The 21,711-nt window shown below is 35.5% G+C and overlaps 1 protein-coding gene across 1 annotated transcript in view; it reads right to left on the reverse strand.

Moving 5' to 3' along the window:
* Nucleotides 1–21,711, reverse strand: part of TTN (titin) — a 244,945-nt gene that overhangs the window by 140,346 nt on the left and 82,888 nt on the right. Inside the window, 37 exon segments of the mRNA XM_009885623.1 lie at nucleotides 1,230–1,310; nucleotides 1,690–1,773; nucleotides 2,732–2,809; nucleotides 3,032–3,109; nucleotides 3,427–3,489; nucleotides 3,743–3,826; nucleotides 4,071–4,145; nucleotides 4,311–4,385; nucleotides 5,757–5,834; nucleotides 6,988–7,086; nucleotides 7,402–7,485; nucleotides 7,678–7,758; nucleotides 7,972–8,049; nucleotides 8,454–8,525; nucleotides 8,713–8,790; nucleotides 9,384–9,464; nucleotides 9,813–9,890; nucleotides 10,151–10,213; nucleotides 10,456–10,539; nucleotides 11,145–11,213; nucleotides 11,904–11,981; nucleotides 12,535–12,627; nucleotides 13,283–13,537; nucleotides 13,823–13,900; nucleotides 13,996–14,052; nucleotides 14,974–15,021; nucleotides 15,702–15,728; nucleotides 15,843–15,920; nucleotides 16,030–16,239; nucleotides 16,821–17,081; nucleotides 17,179–17,446; nucleotides 17,529–17,618; nucleotides 17,968–18,151; nucleotides 18,406–18,688; nucleotides 18,811–18,903; nucleotides 19,905–20,192; nucleotides 20,899–21,189. Coding sequence (XP_009883925.1) covers nucleotides 1,230–1,310; nucleotides 1,690–1,773; nucleotides 2,732–2,809; nucleotides 3,032–3,109; nucleotides 3,427–3,489; nucleotides 3,743–3,826; nucleotides 4,071–4,145; nucleotides 4,311–4,385; nucleotides 5,757–5,834; nucleotides 6,988–7,086; nucleotides 7,402–7,485; nucleotides 7,678–7,758; nucleotides 7,972–8,049; nucleotides 8,454–8,525; nucleotides 8,713–8,790; nucleotides 9,384–9,464; nucleotides 9,813–9,890; nucleotides 10,151–10,213; nucleotides 10,456–10,539; nucleotides 11,145–11,213; nucleotides 11,904–11,981; nucleotides 12,535–12,627; nucleotides 13,283–13,537; nucleotides 13,823–13,900; nucleotides 13,996–14,052; nucleotides 14,974–15,021; nucleotides 15,702–15,728; nucleotides 15,843–15,920; nucleotides 16,030–16,239; nucleotides 16,821–17,081; nucleotides 17,179–17,446; nucleotides 17,529–17,618; nucleotides 17,968–18,151; nucleotides 18,406–18,688; nucleotides 18,811–18,903; nucleotides 19,905–20,192; nucleotides 20,899–21,189 — 4,245 coding nt within the window.

Consider the following 21,711-nt stretch of genomic DNA (forward strand, 5'->3'; position numbering starts at 1 on the left):
AAGGTGTGAATATGTTTGGTTTTTAAGATTTATTCAGGAAAGAATGCATGCTATGTTTAAGCAGCATATTGTCTTTTTCAGAACAGCAGTGCATGGATCTTGTCTTCTGAGGCAGGTGTCTTGGTGTCTTTTTGACCAATATAACTGGAAACTGCACAGAAAGTTACCCTAGCATTTTAGGGTCTGGGAGACGACTAGACTTCCCAAGTTAGAGAATAACTTTGGCATTTTCTTAGCAGATTGGAGATCTCTTTTTATCTTCTTAAGAGATGGAATCCATTCTGTCAGTGACAGATTTGAGAATTTTTACATGCTTCCTTCATGACAAGCTACAGCAAGCGTAGATGAGTGGATGCAAAAAGTCTTGATGCTTGCTAAATGGGTGTTATTTTTGGGGCAACATGAAGACTGACCAGCTCTTTAAATATTTTCTGGGAGAGCCCTGCTTGACATTTAATTGTAAGTGCCAGGTACATCTACATTTGAAGTCTTAAACTAAAACTGATTGAACTGGTAACTTTGGTTGATTTGATAACAAAACTGGCATAGTGCATTAGTGCCCTTGCCAAGAAGCTCTGGTTCCTTTGGCTTCTTTTGTCCTAGCTTCAATACCTCTATTTGGTATCTCATGAGAGAACTGTTGCATTTAATGTCCTTCTGCTTTGACCCCTTTTTTTTCAGACCAGCTGGCATATTATCCCTGCCTTACAGAAAGCCAGTCAAAGATCCTCTTTCATCCTTCTCTTAGTACTCATGATCTGTCTGTCCCCCATCATTCTCCAGCAGAGAGACTAAACAGATAATTTAGCTTCACTCTGATGTGGTTGTATTAATCTTTCATGATATGTATATGATAATGCTGTTTATCAACAGCAGCAGATCTGAAAGTACTAAGTATGAGGCATCCTCTGTCTCTTTTTTCATAAACCAATGATTGCCTCCAAAAGTGATAGAGCAATGAATTTTCTTTCAAAGTTGTGGACTTTATTCAAAGCCCTCGAGCTGGCAGGTCCAATATATGGGGATTATGCTAAGTGTCTCAGCCAGGCAGATAACAACAGAGGTGAAGTTTTTTTTTCTTTGATCTTCAGATTTAGGTGTTAAACTGGTGATCTACACAGAACATTAAATTGTGTTTTGTTGTTTGTTGTTTTTTTTTTTTAAAGTAGATTTTTTTTTTTTCAGGTAAATTTGAATTTGGACATAGAATCTTGTTAGTCCATTCATACCTGTGTATGAAATCTCCTTTTCTGTGTGAAGAGAAATGGATACTTCCTCTGACATAGCCCAGTGTTCTTCTTCTGTTGGTACTTCAAAGACAGAGTCTAATGTTAATATTTTTCCCTGGTGCAATATCATGTACAATAATAAATATCCCATTTGGACTTTCCTAGAAAACTAGTTATTATTTCCTGACACCTCCCACACCCAGAGTAATTGGGAAAAATATGCCTCTGCTGTTTCTCAAAGACCCAAGGTTCCCTTGGGACAATGGTGGAACATATTGGTGGACTTGGTAGTGTTAGATTAATGGTTGGACTTGATGATCTTAAGGGTCTTTTCCAACATAAATGATTCTATGATTCTAACATTAGGACTTCAAGAAAGGTGCCAGACCAGCAGGCTTGAACCTCTGGTGATACTGCATGAGGAGATTCTGTTTATAGATTAATCCATGGGCTGGAGTACCTTCTGGTGGTGGAGACACTTTTCTTTTTGGAACAGCAATGGATACTCTTTCTTCGCTGGCAATTTTCTTTGGTGCTTCTGGTACTTTAAAGATAGGAATTGTAAGAATACTAAATTGTAAAAGAATTCCCTGAAGTTCATAGGAAAGAATTATGGACAAACAATTAAGGGGAAATAGTACACATTTACATAGCAGAGACACCTACAATAAACACAACAATAATCACATCAGACATACAAACTTAAAGACATCTAAATTAACAGAAAAAATGACCAGCTGAAGCTTTAATGCATAGTAGTTAGATATGCATTAAGTATTTTGAAGACTACTAATTTGGGGAGTTCAAGGACCAAATTCCCTAGATGAATTAGACACTTTGAAACATCGTGCAATTTTATTAAAAGCAGAAATATAGTTAAATATTAAAATAATACCTACTAAAATAATACATATAATATTAGAATAATAGATATATAGACCAAAACACATAAAAAAGCAAACAACAAATTCACACATTATGGAGTAAGATGGAATGATTGAGATGAATGTAAGATGTAAATAATTTGCCTTTAGGCTCTTCAGAAATGTAATTAAACTACAGAACACAACACATACGGGATACATAACAAAATCACTTTTCAAACACAAGAAAAACACAGAAATAGAGGACATATTTGTAAGTTTGAAACCCTTCACTGAACATTGACAATGTTATAAGACATTGATAGATTTTTTCTAAATGTGTTCATATTTATTTAACTTCTTCACTGAGTAAATGTCTTCACTCAGCTTTCCAAAGCTCTGAAGCAGCCAGAGTGATCAACGAAGTTAAACAGTGGCTGGAAAATGCAAGGAATGCAGGTGTGTGACTGTTCTCTGTTGCTTTCTGCATTCTTTTACAGGGGAGAAGACAAAGGTCCTTTTCATTTATAATCAAGTCAGGACAGACTGGAATTTGATTAACAAGGCAGATGGTGAGTATGATGCACACGGACATCTGATATTTAGAAGCCTTCTCTACTTTCAGAAGAACTTGTGTACCTTTAGCTGGTGGAGCTGCCACTTTCCGTGAAATTGGAACAGACACTTTCTCTTCTGGCACAGGCTTCTTGGGAACTGCTTGGCATTTATTAAAAAATAAATAAATTAAAAGTTTACTTTAAAAGATTTTGAATTAACTACAGTTTAAGAACATAATCAGATGACAAAACCCATTTCTTCAAGTCAATAAAAAAAGACAGCAAACAGTGAACATTACAGCTTGTGTTTGACAGACATAATTAATATAAATCAGTATTCTGAAATAAGACTTCTCTTGTGTAGCTCTGAAAAATTATATACCTCTTTTTGGTGGAGCCTCCTCTTTTTTAGCAACTGCAACTTTTTCTTCTGTGATAATTTTCCTGTGCACTGCAGTCACTTAAAAATAATAAGTGTAAGAATATTTAACTGCAATATTTGAAATGCATGGGAAGACATACATGTTTTTTTCTACTTAATCTGATATTTAAAAAAGAAAAAGCTAAGTAAACTTCAAAACAAAAATGAGACATTGCAGAAGAGTGTCCTTTAAAGCCATAGCACAGAGATGAGTAAATAGTCAAAAGAAAGGGAGATCCAGACAGAGGTTACAGATACTAATAAACAAAAATGTATTTAAGTAAGATGCCTAAACACAAATACTGCAAGGCCAAACAAAAACATCTCCACGATAATAATATTCTCAGTTTCTTTACCTTTGGTTGATGGTGGTTCTTCAACTTCTATCTCAAAAGTGGGCACTCGTTCTTCTGCAGGTTCTTAAAAAAGATTGTGCAACTTCAGAAAATTTGATTTCACCAACAGGCACAAGATAAAAGATTAAATAACACACAAATCTTATCAAGATGACACAGGCCACAGGCCACATTGTAGACAAACAGACACAAGTACATGTTTAATGTTGAAGAAGTTTGATATATGAGATATATTTTTTATCAACATGCATATATGTCAAAGGCAGAATGCAGCAAAAAAGGCATTTCTTGCAACAGGAACAAACCACTGATATACCTCTTGCTGGTGGAGCCTCCATTTTTTTAGGCACAGGGACAGGTACTTTCTCTTTAGGAACTGCTTTCTTATGAACTTCAGGAACTTTAGAAAAATGAGTAAGATGAGAAGAAAGATGAGAAAGAATATTGAGGTGTAATATTTACTACATCACAAAGTGTTTTACTGAGTCAACACAAACAATACTTTTCAGAGTACAAGATGGAATAGGAGACAACCATTCACCGCTGGAAGCAGACACTGCCCACATCAACATGTACAAACAAGACAGTAAGACAAACATAATCCCCTTGAAGATACATCCCCCAGAAGAAGGCATGGTTTGTACCTTTAACTCCTGGAGCTTCCTTAGGGGCAGCTGGAACTTTTTGTTCAGGGACAACTCTCCTATGCTTCTCAGGCACTTTAAAAGATTACAATATATAGTTTTACAAAGAGGAGTAGTATCGCTATAACATGCACACGTTTCCTTAATACAAGACAACACAAATGGAGATAAACATATAGTGGCAACATAATGCTCAGAAAGAGGAAACAACCAATATTTTGTAATGAGAAGAATGTATACCTTTAGCGGGTGGGGCTTCCTCTCTTTTAGGAACAGTTACCCTCTCCTCTATGTAGTAAGACTCTTCTTCAGTCACTTAAAAAGAGTAAAATATAAAGATACTTAAGTATTTCATATCTATTACTGTCTTTATGGCCCTGGTAAGCAATAAAATGTTTGTAAGACAAGAATAAGCAGTGTGCTTTACTAATAGACACCCCAGGTATTACAAAAGAAAACCATCCTGCTCCCTCTGAAACCGATGGAAAAAATCCAAGCAACTTAGATGGAACTGAGATTGTATTTCTGTGGAATTTGAAAATGATCAGCATTTGAAGTACTAGATCAACACTTTCTGTTCCTCTGTCCACAAGTTCACTAATGTTGGAATTCGTTCACTTTGAGAAAGCCTTACTCCCAACTACCAAAAAAATTCCTTGACTAAAGCTACCCCTTGAAAATACTTCTTACAGTGTCACTTGTCATGGAAATTGAGTCAATCAGTGTATGTTACCATTCTTCACAGCATTATGTTACCACCATTAAACTTACAGGTGGAAACAATTTAGTTATTTTACAATGAAATAGTCTGAGGAACCAGAGTGCACTGTGATATTCTGAAGGGCCTTTACTTCATCCAGGCAACCTGGTGGAAGAGTAATGTCCAAAAGAGATTTTTTGTTAAAAAAAAGAAAGGCTGATAATACTCAATATCCAAGAGATATCTCATTATTTTCACTGTATCAAAACCGGATTAACTACTGCACTCTTCAAAAGCAAGTAATAGAATTTGTAGACATTCTTAGCATTAAAGTTTATAAGATATGAAACATTTATATGGTAGTAAATTTTTATTTATGAGTACAGTAGATATTAATCCACACTATTTTTGGTACAAAATAAAAATTACTTTTTGCTTTTGCCACATGTCCTGGTTTCAGCTGGGATACAGTTGGGGTTTTTTTCTAGTAGCTGCTGTGGTCTGGATTTAGTATGAGAATAATGTTGATAACACATATTGGTTTGTTGTTGCTAAGTGATGTTTACATTAGGCAAGGAATTTTTCAGCTTCCCATAGAAGCTGAGAAGAAGCATAGACACGACAAGCTGGCCAAAGGAATATTCTGTTCCATAGATGTTATGCTCAGCATATAAATGGGGCTGGCCAGGGGGCAGGAATTAGCAATCACTGCTCAGGATGGGCTGGGCAATCGATCATCAGGTGGTGAAAGCAACTTGTGTTGTATCACTTTATTTTATATATTCTTTTACCATTTTTTTTCCTTCTGTTTCTGTTCTATAAAACTGTCTTTATCTCAACCCATGGGGTTTTTCCCTCCTTCCTTTTCTCCCTCTTCTCCCCATCCTACTAAGGGTGTGGGGAGTGAATGAGTGAATGGCTGTGTGTTCTTAGTTGCTGGCTCAGTTTAAGCCACGAGACCCAATATTCCTGAATTGTGGTCATACCTTCAGAAATTTCTTCTCTGTGAATGGAAATAGATACTTCCTCCATTTCTTCTTCAGACCATTCTTCAACTGTTGGTTCTTTAAAGAAAATTATTAGTTTTAGTATTTTTGGTGAGTGGATGGAGGGAGGGATCAGAGGATGGAGAAGATGAAGACCAATTCTTAGAAGTTCTATATGACAATGACACATATGCATACAGTACAGAAAGTGCTGTGCACGCAGATACGTATGATTTGCTCTAAATGATGTGTTTTGTCCATGCCTCATGTACCCTATTGTGTGCTGTTGTATCTCTCAAATATCCTTTACTTGTTAACTGTCAGTCCATCAGAATGCCTCAGCTCCCCAGACTTCCCCATCACAACAGCTGAGCTGGGGGGAAACAACAGTCAAAGAATTAGAGGTTGCCCCTTGATCCATCTATGTGAAAGTAAGAAGGACGGGAACAAGATGAGAAGTGTGCATCCAAATTAAGTGTGCATCCAAATTAAGGAAAGTCTGGCATATGCACACCTATAAATGTGACTGTATCAGGGAAAACAACTTGTTCTGGGGTAAAAGGTTATTTTGCAGGAGGCAAACAGAAATTAACACTGCACGTGTCTGTATGAAAATATATTTGCATGTTCGTATTTTATATAGATAACTTCCATATCTGCTTTTAAAAATTCATTTATGCTTTTTAATAGAATATGTAAGTTTTCTTGACTAGCTTGTTATTAATGGGATATAAAAATGGTTAAAGTGTTGATTTCAGCTATCTTGAAGCAGATATCTTGTGGAATTATACTAAATTAAAATGACCAATCTCAACCTTCCCTGAGTATGAGAAAGTGAACTAAAAGAGCTGGTGAGATGCTAACACTGCAGAGAGAAATAGCATTGCTATCTGCCGGGATACAGAGACCTTCATAGGGAGTATGACAAAATGGATGGTTACAGTCCTAACTAGCGGAGTCTAGTCTCAACACTATACATCCATACTTCTTTCTCTGATTTCATGAGAGCCTGATCCAAAGATCATTGTACTCAGTGGCAGAGTTTCCATTCATGTCAACAGGGTGGCATCCTGGCATTCAAGACACTCAGGAGGCTCTTAACTGCCTGGACGCCTGTAAAATGTTCAACACAAAACTCGTACAAAATACTCGTGTATTTTGATCTTGGTCTTAGAAGAACAGAATTGTAGACAAAGCACAAGTTTCTCACTATTATCTGTTTATAGTGTACCTTCAGGTGGTGGGATTTCCTCTGGAATGGCAACAGATATTTTTTCTTCTGTGATAAGTACTCTTTCTTCAAAAGTGGCTTTCTTCTGCACTTCAGGCACTTTGAAAGATAATAATACTAAATGTATGCTTTCCTAACTCCATTGTGAAAGCAATGTTGCAAAATGCTAAATCTAAGTTTCCAAAGAATTGTTTAAGGGTACTGAACACATAGCACATAACAGAGATTCAATATTTAGAAATAATATTTTTGTAAATACTGCACAAGACATACAACATACAGTAATGGTTCATTGTCACTAAATCAGAACAGCAGAATTCACAGGAGAAGCACAAATCAATGACTGATACAGTACAGAACACATAACCAGAAGGTGAGAAAAGGCAAATTCTTTCATTCTACTGGAAAGCATACCTTTAGCTGGAGGAGCCTCAACTTTTTTAGGAACAGCAGGAGAGACTTTTTCTTTAGGGATAGGTTTCTTAGGAACTGCAGGCACTTAAAAAAAAGTATTTAGTTTTAGGACCTATAAAGTGCAAAACTGGCAAAAGCATCACATAACAGAAATGTATCATTCAAAAAGATTACACATGGACATATTCTGCTTACAAGACAACAGCTGAGCAAGCTGAGATAAAAGTGATGTTCTAAAGACTACAATAAATGATATTACAGTGAACAATATCGTACCTTTTGCAGGTGGAGCTTCTTCTACTTTAGGAACATGTGGTATTTTTTCTTCTGGAGCTGGTTTCTTGGGTACTTCTGCCACTTCAGAGATAGGAATTATAGTAATATTAAGTAACTAAAATTACAGGTGTTTTAAGACTGCATCTATAGCACAGTTATCCACAAAACTGACACAAAAGATACATAGCTAATGTAACTGAAGTACCACTAAAACCAGATTGACTTAACAATCAAAACCAAAATAAAGAAGCTGCTTAAGATAACAAGAAAAGAATGTTATTTATTTATGTGTACCTTTAGGTGGTGGAGCTTCCTCTTTTTTTGGAACAGCAATTTTTCTCTCTGGGGGAGGTCTCTTAGGCACCTCTGGCACTTAAAAAAGATAAAATGTAAGATAACTGAATGCTATATTTCAAAGATTTATTGGATTATTATAAAATTTCATTAATCTATTTACAAGAATATCAAGACACACCACATAACATCCATACACTTAACATATAAAAAGTATGAGACGAGCAAAATATATTTGAAAAAAAAAACCAACATCAAACCAGTCTCTAGAAGCCTATCAAGTGCTTTAAGACTGATTTCTTAACTGAAGAAAGAACTGCTCAGGTATGTTACCTGGCCTTAAAAACTGTTACATATGCACAGAGAATGATACATAAAAAATCAATGTCTAACACAAACATGTTTACATACAGGCTAACAGACAAACAAACAAAATTAAAATATATTCAAGAGGTACATGTACACACCATCACTAAGTATACCTTTGGGATGTGGAGGTTCTTCTTTGGGAACTACTTTTTCTTCAGGCACAGGTTTTTTAGGCACTTCAGGAACTTTAAAGGTAGTAAAACTTGTTTAAGTAATCTTTCTAAGGCTTTTGATTTTCTTATAGATGAAAACACACAACACAACACACAAAGACTGTATTTATCATATGCTTGCACTGAGAAGTGAATAGTAGTTAGAACAGCACAAAATAGTACAGGACTGGTTAAAGCCCACATTCAAAAGATGCTGTACCTTTTGCTGGGGGAGCCACCTCCTTTTTAGCAACAGCAACTTTCTTTTCTGGAACAGGTTTCTTGGGGACTTCAGGCACTTTGGAAAACATTGTCAAAGTAAGAGAGTTTTAGTTTTCGGACCGCTTACCCAGATTTCAGTAATCCAAGATTGTTTTATAGAACATAGCGTCTGGACAAGGAGCTGAGCGCTGCAACACAATACAATGTACAGCCTTTTGGACATACAGTGGACTATATGGGAAAGACACTATGATAAGGTGTAAAATTCCAATGTTAACATTTCTGCACTATCACCTTTAATGGCACTCTACTGACAAAAAAAACACCCTACCCTTGTCTGCAAAGCCACACAACCTAAATACAAACAACAAGTGCAAGATTGTTAGGAAAGAGAAGGGCCAAAGTTAAGACAAGTGCAAGCTGTAAGCTAAGTTACAAGACAAATGAAAAAGTGAAGGTACGGAGATAAAGGAGATAACGCAAAATCAAATAATGCATATGAAGATAGTACAAAACCAAAGCCACATAGAGAGCAAATTCACAAATATAGTCAAGAAAACATGAAAAATAATATACTGAAAGACAATTCGGGTTCTTTTTTGTTTGTTTTCGTGTTGTTTTTTTTGTTTGGTTTTTGGTTTTTTTTTTTTACTAGGGCAGTAGAAATACCTTTAGCTGGTGGAGCTTCTTTTTTAGGGACAGGAACTGGTTTTCTTTCTTCTGGAACATGCCTCTTTGGTGTCTCAGGCACTTTAAAGAGATAGGTAGTGAACAATTAAGAGGCAGTGAAAATATCGCAGTAGGCTACTTTCAACACGCTGGATAAACAAAGACTGTATGTCAAAAATATGCTGTTTAATTAAACAGATACAATATGCTCGTCTCAAAAAAAAAAACTATTTGAAGAATTATTTAAAGCAGTGATGAAGAAGAAATAGATTTGGAAATGCAATAGTGCTTGAACTTTTGAAAGTAGAGCCATAGAGAGATGGAAAGATCTCGGTTCTGATATTCTATCCTTTGGTAAACACTGGTACAGGCAGATAGTCTAAAAGTTCAGAAAAATGGAGTACATGATGATACAAAGATGTTATTCACCTTCAACGTGAGGGATCTCCAGTTCTGTAGAAATTACTTCTTCCTCTTCTTCTTCCTCCTCTTCAACTTCCTTATGTTCTACAATAGGAATTTTAAAGATATTAAATTTGGAGATAGGAAATATTGATGTCCATAGTAAATCTATAAAGCTTTTAAGAAGATATTATGTGTGTTCAGTACACAAAGATCACTGAAACGCACGTGCTAATATGTAAAAAAAAATCATCCAGAAAACCAACAGCCTGTGCAAATCTCACAACGAGTTTTGATTAACTACAGATTCAAATTGTTTTAAAAATCTTAAATATTGATTAGCCTCTCATTCTTAATCAATCTACCTTCAATTGGGTAAACAGCTTCAAAGAATCTTTCTTCAACTGTTTTCTCATGCTCTGTTGGCTCTTCAAAGAAAAGCATTTAAACAATGTTAAGATAAAATAGTTGAAATGTTGACATCTATGATTCTAATGAGAACCGAGGCTGCATAAGACAACGTACAAAAAAAGCAATACATGTTGAAAGACAAATATACGATGTGTCTAAATATGTAATTTGCCATACAAAAAAATAGTTTTAAAGTAAATCTAGTAAGATTGAAGTATTGTTTTGGTTTGGGTGCACAGATTTTTGGTTTTGTACATACCTGTGACATATGAATATTCTTCTTCTCTGTGGACAGAAACCGACATCTTTTCTTCTGAAACAGTCCAAGTTTCTACTGTCGGTACTTTGAAGATAGGATTTTGTTTTAGTATTTTATATTCTAGATCCACATTAGTGGTAGTCAGCACATGAGTTTTTATCAAATCTGTATCTATATTGCACATTTATGTTTTAGACATATTTAGACAGTCAGTATTCACATTCTAAAATACTGAACACAAAACAAGCAGACAGGTATAATATTTAGTATCTGTTAAAGACTAAAGACACAGACACCTTTCACCCGAACATTTAAAACAGATGCATGCACAGGCTTTTGGAAATAGTATATCAGAAGAATTTCAAAGGTGGCTCCTTCAAAGAAATTTTGGGGCACTGGGCCATTATTATGTAAGCATAGGTCAGCAGGCAGAATAGATTAAGAAAAAGCTAAATCGCATTGCAATATCCTGTATGTTGTTTAAACAAGAATCAAAATGTGTTAAAAACAGACTTCACAAAAGATAAAAGCATGGTACACATACTACTTAAACACTGAGAGTAGTCACAGCATGACTACTGCAATAGATCCAGGTACATACACACAGGCCCATATATTCATATGAAGCACAAGAACACACAGGGTGCTGGAAAAAATGTAAACTGAAATTGAAAGATGTTGTTCTGTACCTTCCTTCTTCATGACCTTTTCCTCAATGATCACTGGTGTAGGTTTCGGTGGTACAACTTTCTTGGTAACTGTTGGCATTAAAATTTTGTTACTCAGTCATGTATTTAGCAAAGAGATCAAAATAATTCTACAGTTATCTAGTAATGATGAAAAAACAACAAACAAGACAAGCATAATCTAACTCAGTAGCTAAATCAGGCTTCTTGGAACCACGCAAAGCAACAGAAAGAATGTGTTTGCTTCTTTTTATTGCTGCCTTCTAAAGGGACTGGGTAACTCAGGGCATTTAGTACACAGGTCGTATCCTGTCATATATCGCATTACAACCAACAGACTCCTGCTGCAGAATGGGAAATGCTGTGCAAGAGGAGGTGGTTAGCAAGAGAATAACGATGCATCTTTATTTTGTAACCAAACAATTAACCAAGACATCCTGGTAAGCAGGTCAAGATGGAAGAGGAAGATGGGGATTTCACATCTTCAGTTTAGAGTGAAACATACCATTTCACTCAGTGCATTTTTACACTCACTTGCTTTCTTAAAGCACTGGCAGTTAGCATCTGCACTTAATATTTTCCCCTAAAAAGCTTTTTGTCTTCCTTTTATACATTTCAGCAAAAGCTTTATTAGATGTTTCAAAGACTGAAAAATTGATCAGACCCATGTTAAATGAAGACAAAGCATATGCAGATCAGCTAAGCAACAATAGCCACTCATTTCATGTAGAGATGACATCAAGATAATTAAACAGTAGTTACCCTCAGCCCGTTTGACTTTTTCTTCTGCAACTCTCTGAGTGGTTATCTCCACTTTTTCCTCGACAGGTTTCTTAACAACTGTAAGTGATTCAGATATATTTATTGTTCAAATCGTCTTGCAAATTATTTTCTGGACGCAAACCAGGAAGAACTGGCTGTTTTCTTGTTCAGGGTGTTATAACCTTTGAGCACCCTGTGCGTTGTTCAGCGCATTGTTCACTGGTGGTGAACAGTGGTGGTAAAGGCGCTTGTGAAACGGGTGATTAGGCCCACCCTCCCCTGAGAGATATGCAGTGGAGGACACCTCAGAAGTGCAACGTACACTGGCTCAAAAGCACCACCCCCATCCAAAGCTAATATACAGGGAGAAGCAAAGGTAACTGAAGCTCAGTTTGATTTTTACAGCAATACTTAATTTGCTTCAACCACCATTGCCGCTATTCTCTCTCTGCTTGCAACTATGAAGTGGGAGAAGAGGAGGGGTAGCCATGAGCCTTGCTCATGTCACTGCCCAACATAAAGAGAATTCTTTCCATAAGGAAATGTGAATAACCCCCACAGTTCCGCTTGAAGGAGATGCATGAGAGATCTTAATCTGCATGTTCCTGTTAGTTTTGGAAGAAAGTCATACCTTTACGAACTGTTACTTCTTTCTTTTCCTTCTTTTCAGCTGTAATTGCTGGTGGTTTTCGCTCAGGCACAGGCTTCTTAGGAACTTCAACCACTTTAAAAATAATAACATTGCTTAATAATGAAAAATGCATTGTCTAAAGGCTTGATATACACGAAAGTTATTAGTTATACCATTGTAAGTTTATGAAGTTGAAAAACACACAGAGTTTGAAGATCCAATTGTTGCAGTAAAATTTTCCACTTATTTCCAAGTTTGATGGTTTCTCACCAGAGCCAAATTCTGTTCCTAGAGGTATACCTGTTACTACTACCCAAGGCAGCTAAGTGTGCAAGGAATTGCAAAATACAGCTATTAACATCACACAATTAATGTGTGAAACGTTTAACCTAAATCAAGTTTATCTAGAATATGTGAAAATGGTAGAAGAAATATCCAAAACAACTAAAAATGATACATACCCTTACAAATTACTAACTCGTAGGAGGGTTGAAAGATATCTCAAACTGCAAAGTCCATTGGCAACCAAATTATAGAGTATCCATTTCTGTCTGCATCTATGACTTGCCATGTTATAGTCCTTGTCTTATGATCAAGTGCCAGTTAAAACTTGGCAGCATATAAAGGTTCAAGTTATTGTAACAAAAAAAAAAAATCCAAAAGAAATGCTGTCTGGCTCAGAGTTTTTGGGCCTTAATAATAAATATGAGAAAAGAGAAGAAATAAAATGGTATGATGACTAAAATACCTTCTTCGTGAATGACTCGTTTTTCTTCATAAGTCACTTCTCTTTTCTCATAAGATTCTTCCCATTCCTCTTCCCCTTCATCATAGCCTTCTTCCTGAACATAATAGTCATGGTCTTCTCCATAATCTTCTTCCCATTCTTCATAAATTTCTTTGGGCTTTTCATATATTTCCTTCTTTTCTTCATGAATCTCTTCTCTCCTTGCAATGGATGTTATTTCAATCTCTTTGGGCTTCTCTGGCAGCACCTCAGGAACTTAAAAAAATAGATTATTCATATCATAGCCTGGAATCTGCAAGGTGTGTTGGATGTTCACAGTTAATTAAATTATTTGACCCTCATAGATGGTTTAAAAAAGTGACTATTTTTTAAGCAGTCCTAATCAGCTTGGGTTTTAAATGTGTATGGTTTTAACATAAAACAAAAACCAAACAGATTTGACTGATTCAAGGTAATTTGCAACAAATTGCTTTGTTTCCACAAGGTAATTTTACTATTTTAAAAAACTTTTTTTTTTTTTTTTAAAAAGGAAAAAGTTACCTTTAGGTGGTGGGACTTCTTCAGGAACTTTTTTAACCACCTTTTTGGAAACTTTCTTTACGGGAACCTTTTTTTCTGCTTAAAAATAATATATTTTAAAATTTATATAAAAGAAACCCCAACAATCATAATGAAATTTGTACACACTGTCCAAATACTTTAAGTATTCTTACCTGTTTTTTTCTCCTCTGGTGGTGGAACAAGAGGCAGAAGAATAGGAATAGGGGCAGCTTGTAGGAAAAATGAAATATTTAGAATAAAATATGAGCATGATATTTTCTTCTAAATTAAGAAAAATCTTAGTGCATTTGGAAAATAGATGAAATTATTTTATTGCAGCTGCAGAATAAAAGCAAATATGGTGCTCATTCTGATAACTTACTGTAGCTGGAAGAATACACTTTGAGTGGGAATTCCCTATCTACCTTTATTTGAACCCTGACCCTTCTCAGCTTTATGTTCTTTACTGCCATCTCTCTCCTGTCTTTGCTGATAGTAATTCATCTAAATATCAAATCTTTCCCCTCCTGCTGTCACTGCAAGCAGTTACCAAATTATCCTGGAAATGAAACCAAGACGATTGAACTTCTAAGGTTCATAGTAAACTACTGAATGTAACAGAAACGTACGTGATGTTTGTAGTCTGTAGTCCAATACCAGAGACTGAGGAGAGACCATTTGCAATAAACATGCAATCCATTTTATGGCTTTAAAAGAATATTAGTATTTTATTTTCCCTTTTTTTTTTTTTTTTTTTCCCCAAGGGTAAGAATTCAGACAGCTTGCTTAAAAGATACTTTTGTGGTAAAAAGAAGAAAAGGTGAAAATAAAGAATGATCAGAAGAAGAAAATGGAAATAAAAGGAAGATGGCATGAACAAGACACTGACAGGAAAACAAGATGGAAAGGAAAAACTCTTTTTAAGAGAAAAGGCTTAATTCCTACCACTACCTGTGTATGTTTTTCATCTTCCACACAGCAAAACAAGCCTATCCAAGGCAAGCCTTGCTTCTATCATATTTGTATAGAGACAATTAACTAGATTTTATCACTGAGCTGTTGAAGATTTTTCTCCGAAGTTCCTACCAGCCTACTACTTCAGCACATATATAAAACAGCACTATGGAACAAGTATGGTTTTGTTACCCTACCTTCAGCTGGTTTTTGAGGTGGAACTGCAACCTTGGCATCAGGAACATCTAGAAAATCAAATGTTTAACTGACTTAAAGAAATAGATTTGAATATGCTGTCCTCAAAGGTAGGAGTTCATGGTGCTTTAATCTTTTTGTTCTAGCATACACTGATTATAGCTTGCTCCTCAAGAATAAGGCAGCTGATCAATAGATAACTAATCGCATTAATCTTTCAGTCTGGCCAGACTCTACACTGTTTAATTTTATTTCTAAATAATTTTTGCATTATTTTGGAGTAGGCTCTTAATTACATTCAGAGAAGAACATCATTATATATCATAAGGAGATGATTGCTTCCCATTTTCCCTCCTTAGTTATTTTTTTTTCAGTTGTGCAGAGCACATTGAATCCATTCGTTGGTACCTCTTCATTGTTGTATTCCTCAGTCATTCAAACAAAAATAAGCTTTTATGTTTTAGAGAATGTGGCTTCCTATATTGTAAAAACTAGGGCCCCAGACACATTAGTATCACTGATTTTGGAGTTATCACAGTATTCATTGCTACTATTTATGAGAATAATTAGTTCCTCTTATCTATGGATGAGGAATACTTTTCAGGGTGTAGGTTTGACTTACTACAACCAGGAAAAAAGATTTGAGAACAAAAAATAAAGCAGAGCAATGCACCGAATCTATGACAGAGTATAGATATGATCCTGTGCCAGACTTCCTCATGATCTTTACCTGGTGGCTTCAACTCCAGTTTGATTTCTGCAAAAGAATATTAGATTTCTTTTAGGACTATTTATTTTTTCAGAATCATGTTTCGAACTCACAAATTTGCGGATGACTATGATCACAAATTTGTTAAGCAAATTTGCTAACCTTTGGTTACCAGATAGAGCTCTGCAGTGCTTCTTGCTTCTCCTCTTGGTTCAAGGCGAGCGATTACAGAGTAAACACCTGCAATAGCCAAGAATGTTGATATTTATATGCCTTTATCTTTAAAAGAACAGACAAAAAAAATCAGATAAAAGAATGGCATCAGGACAAATATTCTATGCATTTTTACCTTCATCTTCTGCAGTAACATTGTGAATAGTCATATAATGACAGCGACCTTCACTTCTGAAGCTGTACTTGGGACTCTCTATCAGTTCAGTGGGGCCTTTGTACCATGTCACAACGGCATCGTCAAAAGACACCTCACATTCAAAGGTTGCAGACTGGTGTTCACTCACTACAATGTTCTGTATGCTCTTTGTGAACTGAATTGGTTCCGCTGTTTTTAGAAACAAAAAATATATCAATTGTTAAGCACCACCACGCCATTTAGTTTATCTAATTCCTTCTCATTGTTTTCATAAAATAGCTACATTATAAGAAAAGATAGTAACAATAGATCTTGAAAAGTAGAGTAAGAGAAAGGGATTCCATCTTCTATGAAGTTTTCTATGTAAGAATGAAGATTAGAAGACATAAGAGTACAACTATAACAAGATTGCTGTGCAATTAAGTTATATGAGAGAAGCCATTACGGAAATTAAAGATAAAGAATAATTAAGAAAAAGAGGAAATCCAAGGAAAATATAAGAGTATCAGAGAAAAAGAAAATAAAAGCAAGTACGACTTGGATTGCTTGAGGGCCAGGGGACGTTAGTAATGATCATTTAGTTAAAAATACTAACTTACACAAGTATTTCATATTGTTCAAAGGACTGCAAAATTTCTTGTTTAGTCCATTTCCAAGTTTGGGAATATCTCTTTAAGAAATTCCTTTTATTTTCATTTGTTCTGTTAATGGAACATCCAGCGACTGTTTACCGCTACCGTAATAAAGAGATTCTATATCTGTTTACAAACCTTCAATGGCCAGATCTGCAGTTGTTTCTAGATTGTCAAGCTTGCAGGTATACTGTCCCTGGTCTTCTGTTCTAACATCCTTGATGATGAGTTTGTGTACTTTGTCAGAGACTTGTGTTGAATATCTCCCTCCTATCTTAATTGGTCTCCCATTTCTATACCATTGAGACTTGGCATTTGGGATAGAGAACTGACAAGACAGCGTGCATGTGTTTCCTTCCTTGAAAGTAGTGTCATGAAGATGCCGTTCAACTGCAGGTTCTATTAGCATGTTAAAACATACATTTTAGCAGACGTCAGACAGTGGAATAATTAAAGTGTAAATTAATCCAAATACATACTTCAAAAGCACACTTACCAATCACAGTTAGCCTGGCACTGGCAATGTGTGGTCCACACACTATTCTGAAATTTCCCTGATCTTCAAGTTGGCAGTTCCTGATTCTCAGTATGTGGCGATCACCTTCAATTCTAATTTCATATTTGTCATTGGAGTCCAGTTTCTGGGTTCCCTTGTACCATGAAAGTTTAATTTCTGGGTAGTTAATTTTAATCTCACATTCAAAGACAGCATCCTCATCTGTTAAAACTGTCTGATTTTCAATGTCTCTGATCAGTGTAATAGGCTGTAAAATATTAGTGTAAATTAGTTTCAAGTTCCATGTTAAGTGTCTGAATATTTCACAAATCAGTCCAAAAATATGTTACCTCTGTCTGTGAGAGTCGTTGCTGAATAAAAGCTACAAGTTCATCAAACTCCTGATCTTCTGTTCGAGCTTTTTCTGTGAGTTCCATTTCCTGTAAAAAGGCAGAATATACTAAAAGATTGAAGGATGTCCAGGTGTCATGTTTGTCCAACACAGAATTAGTTCCTACATCAAATTTTCTGTAACTGCACTGTAACTAACGTATCTTCCTGTCTTAAAAATTTCAGCCAAATTGTAAAAACAGAACAAACTTGGCCAGAAGGCGTGTTCATTCTTCCTGGGTTCAAGCATGCAAGAAATTGAGAACTGTCAGTAAAAGATCTAAAGAGAGGCCAGAATTTCCGGCACACACAGTAACACCAAAGCGTGGACACCAAGTCTGTTCAAGGGAACTTTGTTACTCCTAACAAAGCCAATGCTGGAGTCACGCTGTGTCTTACCAATCGATGGCTTTCTTCTGCTTGGGTTTGCTTTAGTAACTCAAAGGCTTGCAGAAGGCCACGGAAATCTGTAATTCCATACATGCGAGCATATTTCTCATATTCTTTAGGATCCACATTTTTGAGAAGTTCCAAGATATCAATAGGTTGCTCTTCCTCTTCCTCCTTCCTTTTTGTTGGCGTGCTATTCAAATTAATGACATAAGTTAAATATACAGTGTTTCATTCCTAGAAAGTTGTTCACTGAAGAAATGAATCAGCCTAGAGCTGCCCTGTGCAGTGGAATCCTTTACTTTAGTTTATTCAAGTGCCTCTATTTTTAGTACAGCTATTCATATTTAATGAATATTTTAAAATTATGTCTTGATCTGAGATAGGTAATAAAAAATGTTTCTTCTTTGTTGATGGCAAATTAATCTATATAAACTTTCTATATACCTTTTTAATTTTGCCCTGAGATCCCCTTCAACAACTTCTTTCTTTCTTTCTTCAACTTGTAGGTTTACACTCCTCTCAATTTCACCATGTTGGTTAAAAGCTACACATTTATACATGCCAGAATCAGTTTTTATTGCGTCCTTTATTTCTAGTTTGGCTTCATCTCCTCTCTGCTGGATTATAATGCGACCTCCCTGGTTCAGTTGCCTCCATTTTCCCTTCATCCATTTAACATTTGGAATTGGGTCTCCTCCAACTTTTGCAATAAATGTTGCAACAGTCTCTGCAGAAAGATGCAAATGAGGAAGCTAAGTCTTTCCAGCTGTCTATGACAACCCGGCATAATCTCAAACAAAAGGTATAGGCAAATAGAAGACAATGTAGTTTTTTGAAAAGAGTTCTTACTTTCCATGACTTTGAGACTCTGAGGCTCTGACACAAAATAAAGTTTTCCTTCCACTTCAGCTTTCTTAGCTGCTGGTGCAGCTGCTGGTTTTTCTAAAAAATAGAGTCAAACAATTAAAACAGATGGTTTCATGTAATGGTTTATGTTTGTGCATGATGATGCTTCCAAAGGAATAGTAAAAAAGGGCTTAATTACAGAGATAGAACAAAATATTATGCAAGAGATAAAAATGCAAAATACTTTCATATTGTTTTATTTAACTTGCATTTTACTTTCTAAATGAAACTGAACACCATGGATCATATTGTGCTGATCCTTAACTTCAGTTAGGTCGTTTATATTCTGCATGGATGCAAATTCATTGATGGAGATGCAAATAAAAACTTCTTTATCTAAAATCGACCAGTTTTTTGTGAGGTATTCTCTTTTCTGTCTATTTCTGGAAATTTCACCCTCAGAGTTACTTGTATTTTTTTATCAGTGATCTGTTAAAGTATTTTTTTTCTTTTGCACAGCTCTTAGACTGGTGGCTACCCATGCAGTGAAAAAGATATTATTTCTGTGTATTACTGAGCTCTTATGTCTTTTATGCAATGGGAAGACAAGACATACATGGAAGGACTCAGACAATATTTACTTTCAGCTAAAAGGTCAAAATATCTTAGAGTTATAACAGTCCTGAAGCGATTAGCCTCTAAGGCCACATGCTCAAGCAAATTGCTTTTGTATTTTCCTTTATTAAACACCACTGTTCCCTTCCTTTCCATAAAATATGCATGTCCAAGTAATTTCAGTCATTTAGCTCACATTTTTCTTAAATTCAGTGTTTAGATTTAGAAATCAATTCTTAATCTTTTTGGTAAGAATATACTATTGATGTGACACTGATTTCCCACTGTTTATGTCGCTACTTATATATAAAATTATTGTTAAATATACTGTCTTCCCAGACTGTACAGTTTTGCAAAGAACTAAAAGATACTAATTGTTTGCTGTTAGATTATTAATATTTTTGTTTGACAGAAAACAAAGCAGGATGGAATTTTGCTTTAAATTTCCATCAAATGCCTTAATTTTGTCCATGTTACTGTACCTTTAACTGTCACTTTAGATTTGCAAGTATCAGTGCCAGCTGCATTTGAAGCTTTGCATACATATTCTCCTGAATCGGATTTGGTAACTGCAGCAAGTTCCAGAAGTGCTACTCCATTAGCAAAGCTGAAGTTGCATCTGTCTGAAGCTCTTATTTCTCTCCCTGCCTTCAGCCACTGAACCCGGATTGGCTGTGATCCTTGGACGTGGCAGCTGAGATGAAGGGTATCACCTTCCTCTGCTGCTGCTGGCTGAAGAGGCTGATCAAAAACTGGAGGCTTTTTAGGTTCTGGAATATGAAAATTCTTGAGTGAATACTCAAGGAAAGAAAATATGATCAAGAATGTACGAGAAAGAGAGACACGTGATTCTTAAGAAGAAAATGCGAAGAATGAAGGAGGATAAACAGAAGTCCAAGAACATCAATCATCATTTTAGAAAATGGAATAAATATCAAGAAAGTGTGTTCTCTATGCACACATGCATGAAATCTTTTCTCCACGCAGCAAGGACATTCACATGCAAAAACTACCATAAGAACTAAAGCACTGTTATTAGGCTGCAAAACTATATAAACGCCTTTAAAGAAACAAATATACAATCTCCTGCAAGAGTATTATGATGAAGTGACATGCTGCCACAACACACTGTCAAGGCTGCCTAAGCTTAGATGTAATTGCACAGAAAAACTGTTATTCCATGAAAAGAGAATGATTAAAAATTCAACAGAATCATCATGTAAAGATTACAAAGTTTGCTTTAGATCAGCTGTAGCAAGTAGCTAAGAAGAAGCCCCTACCCAAAAATTATTCTTTCATTTTAGTCACAAAATTAAAAGAATCCCTTGATTTAACTCATTTTTATCTTGTCCATCTCAGGACAAACTACTGCTGTTAAGGCAAGTAAAACCAGCTCATAAGATAGAAGCTGTATATTTGCAGCTAACATGCAACAAAAAAAAGTAAGAAGCAAAGAAAAATAAGACTTCAACTAACCTCTGATAACAACAGAAGACGTGCACAACACGCTTCCTGCTTCATTGGACACTTTACAGGTGTATAAACCAGCATCTGATTGCTGTATGCTCTTTATACGCAAAAGTAAGGTATTGTTTTTGAAAGATATTTCACAATGAGGGCTTGAATGAACTTCCTGATTGTTTTTATACCAAGTAATGGTCAAAGGCTGAGAGCCGGAAACACGGCCCTCAAGTTTAAGTTCATTCCCTTCTGTTTCTTCTACTGCTTCGGACAGCTTCTTAGTAAAAGTAGGTGGAGTTTTTCGTTCTGTAAAAAAAAAAAAAGAACGTTATTCAAATTCTATAAATCATACCCAAAATGAAAAATTGTAAAGAAAATGTTTCAAGAAAAAATTGAACATTGGGGAATTGACATTTGTTCTCATTTAAGTAGGAATTTTTTTTTAAGTTAAAGTATTCGCAGATAAACAGCAGGTGTCTTGTTCTTACAGTCACTGTCATAGTTGATTTATCTATTTGAAAAAAAAATAATCCTTATACATCAATTCAAGCCAAATGCCATTTAAAAAAAACCAAGATTTTTGTCGAGTTCTCAAGGAAGAAGTAGGCCAAAGCCTATAAAGAAAGTAGGCCAAAGAAAATATTCTTTCATTTTTCCTCCTACTGTTGTTAGTAACCCTTCCTAATTTCTTTAAGAGACTCTTGGGTATCTCCAGATAGGTACTTTCAAGCTATACCTCAAAAGTTTTTCTCAAATTTATCTTGCAGCCATAAGACTAACTTACTTTATAATTAAAGGAAGAAAAATGTAAACACAATGTATAATCTA

Source organism: Charadrius vociferus, unplaced genomic scaffold (genome assembly GCF_000708025.1).
Source record: "Charadrius vociferus isolate BGI_N301 unplaced genomic scaffold, ASM70802v2 scaffold315, whole genome shotgun sequence".
Taxonomy (NCBI): domain Eukaryota; kingdom Metazoa; phylum Chordata; class Aves; order Charadriiformes; family Charadriidae; genus Charadrius; species Charadrius vociferus.